This window comes from Corvus brachyrhynchos, unplaced genomic scaffold (genome assembly GCF_000691975.1).
Source record: "Corvus brachyrhynchos isolate BGI_N302 unplaced genomic scaffold, ASM69197v1 scaffold3, whole genome shotgun sequence".
Classification (NCBI taxonomy): Eukaryota; Metazoa; Chordata; class Aves; order Passeriformes; family Corvidae; genus Corvus; species Corvus brachyrhynchos.
In genome coordinates this window covers 13,059,426-13,068,939 of record NW_008237619.1, presented here as the reverse complement: position 1 = coordinate 13,068,939, position 9,514 = coordinate 13,059,426, and the positions used below count along the sequence as shown (strand labels likewise).

The 9,514-nt window shown below is 44.5% G+C and overlaps 1 protein-coding gene across 1 annotated transcript in view; it reads right to left on the bottom strand.

The window, feature by feature from the left end:
• FBXO40 (F-box protein 40) overlaps positions 1–6,384 on the bottom strand; it is a 14,595-nt gene extending 8,211 nt beyond the window's left edge. Inside the window, exons 1-2 of the mRNA XM_017731991.1 lie at positions 6,242–6,384; positions 1–230 (exon numbers count right to left, since the gene is read on the bottom strand). Coding sequence (XP_017587480.1) covers positions 1–230; positions 6,242–6,265 — 254 coding nt within the window. The 5' untranslated portion in view covers positions 6,266–6,384. The remainder of the gene's footprint in view (positions 231–6,241) is intronic.
• Between the last annotated feature and the right edge of the window lie 3,130 nt (positions 6,385–9,514).

The following is a 9,514-nucleotide window of genomic DNA, read 5'->3' as shown; positions in this document are numbered from 1 at the left end:
CGGGCCAGGGAGAAAGGGCAGCCATAGGCTGAGTTGAGGCAGGACACCTGCTCCAAGGGGCAGAGCAATTTGTGCTCCTCCTCCTTGCACATGTGGAAGGTGGCCCCACAGTGGAGGCGGCAGCTGATCACCATGCAGGACACGGAGACCTCAATGGGTGCGTGGCAGTGCCGGCTGAAGCACTGCTCACAGTGCCTGTGTTGCCCAGGGGGAGCTTTCTGGGCCCGGTGCTGTGTGTGGCAAAGACAAGAAGACAAGAGTTATTGCCCGAAGGAGCGAGGACGGCCACAGACCCTCCATGCCCACACTTGGTTTCCACACATGGGGTGCTCACATGCACTTCTAGTGGGAATAAGGCTGTGAGAAAGTGATACTGCCAGCTCCATACAGTCACGTACCACCTCTGATCCCCACGGTACAGCATGGCCTGGTAGCAGCACGGATATAGATAAGGTCTTTACTCCTTAGCCCAGGCAGCCAGGGTATGAGCTGTTTTCTGTCCCTATATTTCACCAAGCTGCTGAAATCAAGACTGCCAGGGGCACAGTGAAGGAGCATCCCACTTCCTCAACACTGAGTAAGAAAAATGACATTCCTTTTTCCTATCTAGATGTGGCCTAGGCATCTTCTCATCTCCCCACAAAGACATGAATGTTGCACAAATGAACCTCCCTTTGCTCTACACCAGCAAGGTCAAGAGTGAGGATTATCTTCAGGATCCCAGTTCCCAGTGTGGAAAACTGGGTAAGAGCTAATCTCCTTGGGCTTCTTTACTCTGTTTTCCTGACTTACTCTTACACTTCACTTGTTGGATTACAGAACTAAAGGCTGCTCAGTCATAACTTGGAACTACTTCCTTGGACACCTTCAACTGGATCTGTAACTTGGCCCAAAGAAGACCTGCTGCAAGTAGCAACCTCCCGACTTTTGACTTCCTGCTCCTTACTATAGGAGCTGCATTCCAGCCTCATTCTCGAATCACTGCAAATCTTTGTGAAAGGAAAAAAGCTAATGATAAGGAGGAACTTGAGTTTTGTTTCCAAATAGAACCCAGAGTGCTTTTCTTTTTATGTGAAAATAGGAAAAAGATTTTTGACAAATCTTCCCACCACACATTTCATGCAGTAGGAACTACCATAGGCCAAATAGACTCTCACTTGGCGCTGAGAAAAGACAGATATTGGTAGTAAAATAATTTAGACTTTGTTTCAGTTTTCCTAGGGTTAAAGAAAACACAATAGTGTTTACCTAGATGTGTTTTCTTTTGCAACCCCAGGCTTAAGTGACCTAGCCCTGAGGAGAGCTGTGCTGCTGTGGAAGTGGGCTCAGGCTCCAGGGGAAGAGATGCTATGTGAAGAGTGTCCTCTCTGTTTCTTGAAGGTATTCTCTTAACTTTCTGTCTTTCACACTTTTACACCCTGGCAGAGGAAGTCATGAACAACACCGGAGAAGGAAAGATGCCTGGGAAAGGCAGTGCTTGTGTGTCCCTGCACTAAATACCAACACTCATTTGAAAATTTGATGTGCATTAATTGCTCAACACAACTTTGTTCCATCTTTTGCAATTTCCAAAGCTGATCAATACCTGCTTACACCTCCTCATGAATCAATCCCATTCTCTCTTGGCCCTGCAGAGTAAAGGAACACATCCTTGGTAGTCCGTTTCCTCAGAGACAAACTTACACTCTCACGTATAAGGCTCACGGAAAGAGCTGAAGGCAGCAATGCAGAAAATAAAACTTTGTTACTTCCCACTTTAACATCCCTGCCTTGCCTTGGGAAGCACTGGCTTCTGCAGAGAGGTGACACCAGGGCACTGGCCAGGGTGGCCTCAGCCACACCAAGCCCTTAAATACATGTGCTTTGGGGTGGCACCTGTCCTGCTTTAGGCTGTTGAGTTACATCTACTTCTATGCAGCTCAGAGAAGCAGGAGATACAGATGGATTTATTTCACACTGGTGGCATCCTTGCTGCTCTCATTCTTGTAGCATTTTGCTGCAAATATAATCTCTAAAAATAGTCCCAGCCATGACTTGCATAAGGTCAGAGGAAGGCTGGGTACATTACACTGCAATAAAAACATGACTTTCACTTTGGAAAGTGAACAATACTTTCCACTGCAAAAGTAACTCTTGGGGAGAAATAATTGATTAAAAAAAAACCAAACCACTACATCAGAGGCATAGGCCTTATTGTTCTCCAAAACACAGAAAGGACTGATGGCAAAGTTTCTGGAGAGGAGCCTGCTTTCACATTGCTGTATGCTGAAATAAACCCCATCCAAATCATGGTAGAGAAAGAAAATACATGCTTTGTTTATGAAAAGTGACCATATCACAGCATTCAGATGCAGAATCAGTCTTCCTCATTATTCAGGCATTTTTTAGTTTAGTTTACCTCATCTCTAACTTGTATATGCCGTTCTTTTCAGACAAAAGATATCTATGCTTCTTTTCTCATTGTCAAATCTGTGAACATAGAGGACAGGAAGTAGGGACAGAGAGTTTTATTCTGATATTTATCAGGGCTTGAATGCTTCTTCTATTCTGACATGACAGTAATCAGGAGCTCTGTATTTTAATTGATAATTAGTTAGCTCTGTGGTTTAATTGATGATATTATTGCACGTAAACAAACTACAAGCTTTCAAAACACTCAGCAGAAAGTTTGCAAATTTTGCCTCAGTAGGTTTGATAGATAACATCCAGAGGCAGGTGACACACAGATATGTCAGGTGACAAAACATTTCTCTAAACATGTATAAACTTACAGATTCCCTGCAACTTGCAAAATGTCTCAAGGTCTGGGTTAGGAAACAAAAAAAACCAAACCAGAAATAATTACTTCAATCATGTTCAAGCTACTGTGTAAACAAAGAATGCACATTACAGTCCACAGTCTGTCCACTTTGGTAAATCTTTATTTTTAGACCATCATGACAGCAAATCAAGTAATGTTTAAAAATATACAGCTGCTATTTTAACTGCAGCTAAGTCTGTGTCTGGAGTGGACCTGTTCCGTGATAATAACGTACAGCTTATAAGCCAATTAAAATTTATTTTCAGGAGATATATATTTAATTAAGTCGCAGACAATGAGCCAAAATAATAAAAGTGTTTTCTCATTTGGCATGTGCTACACGTGACTGATCATTTGACATACTAAGGTCATACACTGTACCTGAGCTCCTTGCACAGAATCAAGGGATACCTCCCAGTCTGAAGAAACATCAAAAAGGGCCACCAGAAACCCAGATAAAGGACCCTAAAGAGTGCCTCTGAGATGAGATTCCAAATGAACATAAAACAGTCTTTCTAAATTTTACAACATGATAACAAGCTCCTAAAAAAATCTCATGGAAGTTCACATCCAAATGCTGGAGCCAAGAATGCTGAAGTTATATATAATGTTACAACAGACAGAATGGGAATACTTTCAGGGAAGTGTATAGGGCATATAGGCAATGTTCTCTATTTCTTATAATCCTTCTTACCTAGTATAGAGTGTTTATCTCATCTTTATCATATTGAAATCTTGAGGAGAATACAGTTATTAATTTTCTTACTGTATAAAAATTTTCATTTCAGTATATTTACTATCTTAGATCTGATCATGTTCACAATAATGAATCTATCTTTGCAGTACTAGAGGTGCACTTGAGGTTGAAAAATACTATTGCTTCTATTTGGCAGATGTAAAATTAAAGTTTAGAAAGATGAAAATATATAGAATTAAATATAGTATTTTATACAAATACGTAAATATACATGCCAAGCATAGAGATGCTCAGGTTCTGATGTTTCACTTGCAGTTGCATGCCTCCTGCATAAAAACCCTGGCAGAACCAGCTGTAGAATCACATTTTCTAGGACACCAAGTAAGTCTTCTTAAACTAGTGATTTTCTTTTTCTTTCATGCACTGCTCTTCCTCAATCACTGCTTGCTTAACAACCTTGTCAAGAAATCAAGCTTGGGTCTCCTTTTGCTAAACAGATATTTTTATTTCTTAGAGCTGAGGAAAAAATCACTATGCCATTGGAAACCATACTGTACTGCATTTGTACATGAATCTCGGCAGCCCAAGATTTCTTGAGTCCTCTCCTTAGATACAAAATAAAAAGCAAATCCAGGATTGCCACCACCTAGAATCACAGGGCCCTCTAAATAAGTCAAACTCCCCACTTGAACACCCACAGCAGGGACAGTACAGCTTGAGTGACCCCGGCACTCAGCACTGTGGGTCACTGTCCTTCATGGCGCTCCTGCTTTGCAGTTGCCATTTGGACTGATCTTGCACACACAAGTTGCCAGCCAGGCTTTAAATGAGGCAGGCAGTGAGTAATGGTATGGCTCAGGGGAGGTGGAAAGGGACAATTAAAGGTGTAGATGAAATCTTCATCAATACACTAATAACATTCCAGTGAGCGTGAGCAAGACCTACTTTTGAGGTGACCTTGAACAAGTTCACATGGATTTCATAGCGGCACTTTGATTACAGGGCAATGCTGGTGAACTTCAGATCCTTAGTATAAGATGTGAGGAGGGGTAAGGTTTTCTGTGAAACAACTGACTTGTTGGATAAGCCCAACAACAAAAGGATGAAGATGTTACAATTAGGGAGCTACTGCCTGTATTTTCTACCTGGAGATCATCTGGATGAGGCTGTGGTGTTTCATGGCAATAACCACTATTTCAGAGTTACTGAACAGGTTGGAATTGCTTTATACTGCCAAAAATAGGCTTGAAAATGTCAGGAATGAAGTAGATCCACAGTATAGTGCATCAGTTGCGCAAAGAATTCAATCCATGCTCCTTGCTTTTCTTCTGGAGAATGCCTGTTGCTCAGGTTCTCACAGCAGCACATCAGCTTCTCCTCAGCTCCCTACACTCCACATGCAGGACCATGGAGATCAAGAGAAGCTGTTGCACCATGAGGCCTCCCCCTCGCCTGGAAAATCTGTGCTGCACACAGGCAGTAAAGTGGCACCAAAATTTGCTTGTGCAGTTTCTGACTGGTGAAATGCATTAGAGCTGTCACAGGAGGAGCAGAGAGACTTCAGAGTAGTGAGGCACAGGTAACACAGGGCACTGCTGGTGGGAACCCCACACTGCACTCCCCACTAAAAGACCTGGATCAGCAATGTTTCTTGCTCCTCCCTACCTGGTGCAATCTAGCCACAGCTCACCTGAGAGAAAGCCACCCAAAAATTCCAGGCACTGAAATGGTCCCCTGGGCTGGTGGCATTGTGCAGAATAGCCCAGCAACAGCATCTTGTGCTGGGCATGTTGGGGAGTCGTGTGGGAGACAGGCAGAACAGCAGGCTGTGACATGGAGCTGCTCTGCTGCTCCTCAGACATGTCAGTGCTATCCTTGGTAGACACACAGTCAAGCAAACTTTCACTTTGCATGGGTAACTAGGAAATGGGTTTGGTCTTGGTTTGAGTTCAACAAGTGCTTTAAAATAATAGTCCAATTTTGTTGCAGTTTGAGAAAAAAAAAGGCGGGGGTGAGTAATGGTCCAAACCATGTTTTTTTCTCTTTGGGCTCAGGTTCTATATTATGCTCTGGTAACAATCTCACTAACATACTTTTCTGAAAGGTGCCCAGCATAAAGAATCTCAGAGCTATTGGTTAAGATCTAAATAATAAAATAAAAGAGATTAATGAGTAAAAATTGCTGAGCAGTCACAAGACTAAATGGTACAGCAGTACCTTTAACTCTTGTAATTCTTCATCATTCATTCAGTGTAGATTGCCAACATAAAGTTTGCAGTCTCAATCTACAAAACCAATTTGATTTTAAGTCTAAGCAGTTCTGCCATGAGATTGCTCTTGCCTCTCCTCTGACCCTTACTGTATCTCCTTGTCTTCTCTGAGGTTCCTGAAAATAATAGAAATTAAATTTTTGATTTATCATCTGACCTGCTGCTGAAGCTCCCATCTTACAATCAGCATCTTAGTTTTTTAAAATCCTGCATACAGTGCTGCAAACTACAGCTAATTCACTGAATACATTATGGAAGGTTTTTTTTTTTAGAGTAGTATGTCACAGAAACGCTCAGAGTTACCAGCTGCCTCTGTTCTAGAGTGTCATTTAAGACAGCTCATGATTATTCTGTTTCATCTTAATTACTAAGGCTGTTTTGAAGATATCTTGATTTTCATAGCTCACTACAGTAACAATTACGTTGCATAACGTTTGTCCAAAAAAGACTCCAGCTCTATTCACAAAGCCTTACCTTGATCATAGAGTCCCTGTGCATGTACCAAACACTTCTCTCCTGGTTGTGCTCAGCTGGGCTGAAGTGAGGTGGGTGAGGGAGAACTGCAAGCAAAGAAAGAGAAGAGAACAGAAGGACACGGAGCAAGCCCTGGCAGAAACATCAAGTAGTTTTGGGATGTTAAAAATAAAACCTATGCATGTGACCATGTAGCTCAGCTTACAGAGCTGTCTCTTCCACTGTATTTGTTAACACTGTCACTCCTGGAGTGATACTTCACAGACAAGTAGAGAGGAAGAACAAATAATACTCCATGCCCCCTGTATGACAGAAAAAGATCAAACCCATTCCCCAGCCCTGCATCAGCTCCCAGCTGCTCTCTGATGGAGGTTTGCCCTTTACAACTTGCCCCCCTTGGTGTCCACACCAGTTTGTGGTTTCTGCAGTTGGAATTGTCACCCAGTTCCCATTGTCACCAGACGTAGCAGCTGGCACAGACAGCAATGGTGGGTTTCTGATCTGTCCAGGCAGGGGGGACATAAAGAGAGTGGGAATGGCCCTGACTTGAGCAGCTGGGCAGATGTGCCTACCTTCCTTCCGGGGACCCCCAGGAGACTCCCAAACTTCAATCCCTCCACTGCACAGTGAAAAGGTCCCACCAGTCACCAAGTGTAAGCCTGAGGGTACAGCTCCCTGCACCATCCTTCCTCAGCCAAACCTGGGGAAGCAAAGGAGCAAAGGAGAGCACTCATGTTTTACTGCAGGCATGGACCCATTAAAGCATTTCATGGTGACTTCCATGGTGAGCATTTCATACTGATGGTGAGTACGGACAGGTCCTCCATGCCACTGAGGTTCGGGGGTGCAGATGGGGCAGGCGCTGCTTCTCCCTGGTGGGTGCTCACCCTGTCTGGCTGCAGACATCCCTTGTGACCCTGCTGCTGTACACAAACACCTCTCACCACCTCAGAAACACAGAACAACCCTTTTGGCTGTGATGACTTTGAGATCCTAAGTCATGATCAACTTGTTAACTTTGTCTTATCTTTTTCCTTTCCTATCTGTGAGTCCCCAGTGGCTCTCATGGCTTGAAAGAGTGCAGGCAACTGTTTTCATTTTTAGGGCTGAACAAAATGTCAGTGGGTGACAACCAAGGCTTGCTGGTGCCAATTGCAATTTAGTAGAGCTAAATATGGTCAGCAGTCTGGCTGTGTGGCCTTTTTTAGAACGGGCTGTATTATCGTGATACCATTTTCTGGCATCCCATTGCACTGGGGAAAACAAGAGTCAGGGATAATATGCTTAAACTCGAATTTAACCCAATCACAGCATGATGGCTGATCTGTTTACTCTGTCCACTTCCACTCTTCATCCCCCAGCTCCGGGTCATTTGTCAGCCTTCAATGTTGTCGTCATCTTTTGAGGCTGTGTTTAAAAACATGCTGAGGGCATGCCTCGCTCTTGCATGAAGAAAAATTCTTCTCAAAATTGTGTACTACTGGTTTAAGAGTAAATTCTGTCCAGCTGAATTAACTCAGATTACAAAAACACTCAGGGCTTCAGAAGTTGCTTCGGTCTCAATTTTACCAGCACCTGATGTCAGCCTGGTCTCAGATCTCTGTGCTTTCAGACAGTTTGAACTCTGGTGATGCTTTTTGCTGTTTCCATGCTTTGCTCCGTGACCACACAGACCCAGAGAGCCTGGACCTGCCTCTCTCTCTATCTGGTACGCTACCTCACAGCCTCACCCCACACAAGGCCCCAAGTTTTGCAAATCCTTGCCTGCAGGTGATGACTGTGGTCCAAAAGGTGTCATCTGTGGTGGCTGTTAAGGGCAGGTTATCACAAGACATGCAAAATGAACATAGTTCACCGTGCCTGAAAATATGTACTTGGTGGGGAGAAGGGAGCAGAAGAGCAGAGAGAGAGGAAACAGGAATTCATCCTTGTACCTGCATTGCATTAGCTCAGCTGCACCTGAAACTAGACTTTTATCAGAACCAGGAGAACCTGAAGATCTCTGTTAGCCCTGCTGCTGCATTACAGAAGTGCTTAGGTAGGGTGCAAGAAATGTGAAATCCCTGAAAGAAAAGCAGAACTATTACTTATTTTTTGGCCCAAATGCTTTGGGAGAAAGCTGTTGCCTGTCTGCTTTAATCTATCTTATCTCAATTCTATGGGTAGAAATGCCGTGCTTCTATATGAAGCCCTATGAAATATACCAGTGTATATACATATGTACATATATACATATATGTATATGTACGTATGTACATATATACATATGTACACAAATATATGTATCTACTGATGTGGGAAAATTGACTGAGGTCTGGTAGCCTGAAAGAGGTGAGGCTGCTGCAGCCCCATGCCCATGTCCAAGCAATAGCCAGGCTGAGTTTGTATTTCCAATAGGCACATGCACAAATTCACATATACCCCAGTTAAGCAAATACACATGGACACAGCTTGCACATCCATGCACACAGAGCACTCCCACACAGCACTGGCAGCCATCCCAGCCCCTGCTCCAGCTGAGCAGGATGGAGGAGCACTAGTGAGCATCTGTGTATTTATAGAAGTTTTCACACGTGTACAGTGTGTCTCCTTCCAGCAGCTGGGCTCAGGCACTGCCCAGTAGCTGTCCCTCGATCCCAACCTCTCCAGCCCCCCAGTAGCCAACTCCCTGTGGTACTCTGGCCACAAGTTCCTCACCCAGGGCAAAGTGTGAAAGTTTAATGAGAAGACGGGACCAGGCTGCACTGATCAGGGGCAGGACATGGACAAACCATCACAAACCATTTGCATATGGCTGGCCCTTTTTATTCCTGTATCCCACATTCGTTTCCCTATAAATCACCTAGATCCCTCCCTTTCCTGCCTTTGGTTCCTGCTCTAAACACTCCCTGAGGAGTCCAGTGCAATTCCCCAGTGCTCTTCCTCTGCATCCCGTCCTGTGTCCCACAGCCCTGAACTCAGTGACACCCCCAGTCCTAAAGGTGCTCTGGGGCTGAGGCTCCCCTGGGAGGGGGCTGGACAGGGTGTTCCTTCCTCTGAGTCCTTAATTTGGGTTCCCACCTGCCACTGTGCCTCTGTGCCCCTCGAAATGGGCCCCTGGGATGGCCCTGGAACCGGCCTGGCAGGTGCTACTTGGGCTCCCCATCCTGCCATCATCGCCCTGTGCTCCTATGTGGGTGTGCGGGCCAGCTTGTGCCACACAATCTAATAATGTACGTGTCTGTCACATCATACACCGTGGCTGACCAGCAGCTGTGGTGTCTTTTCGTGCTG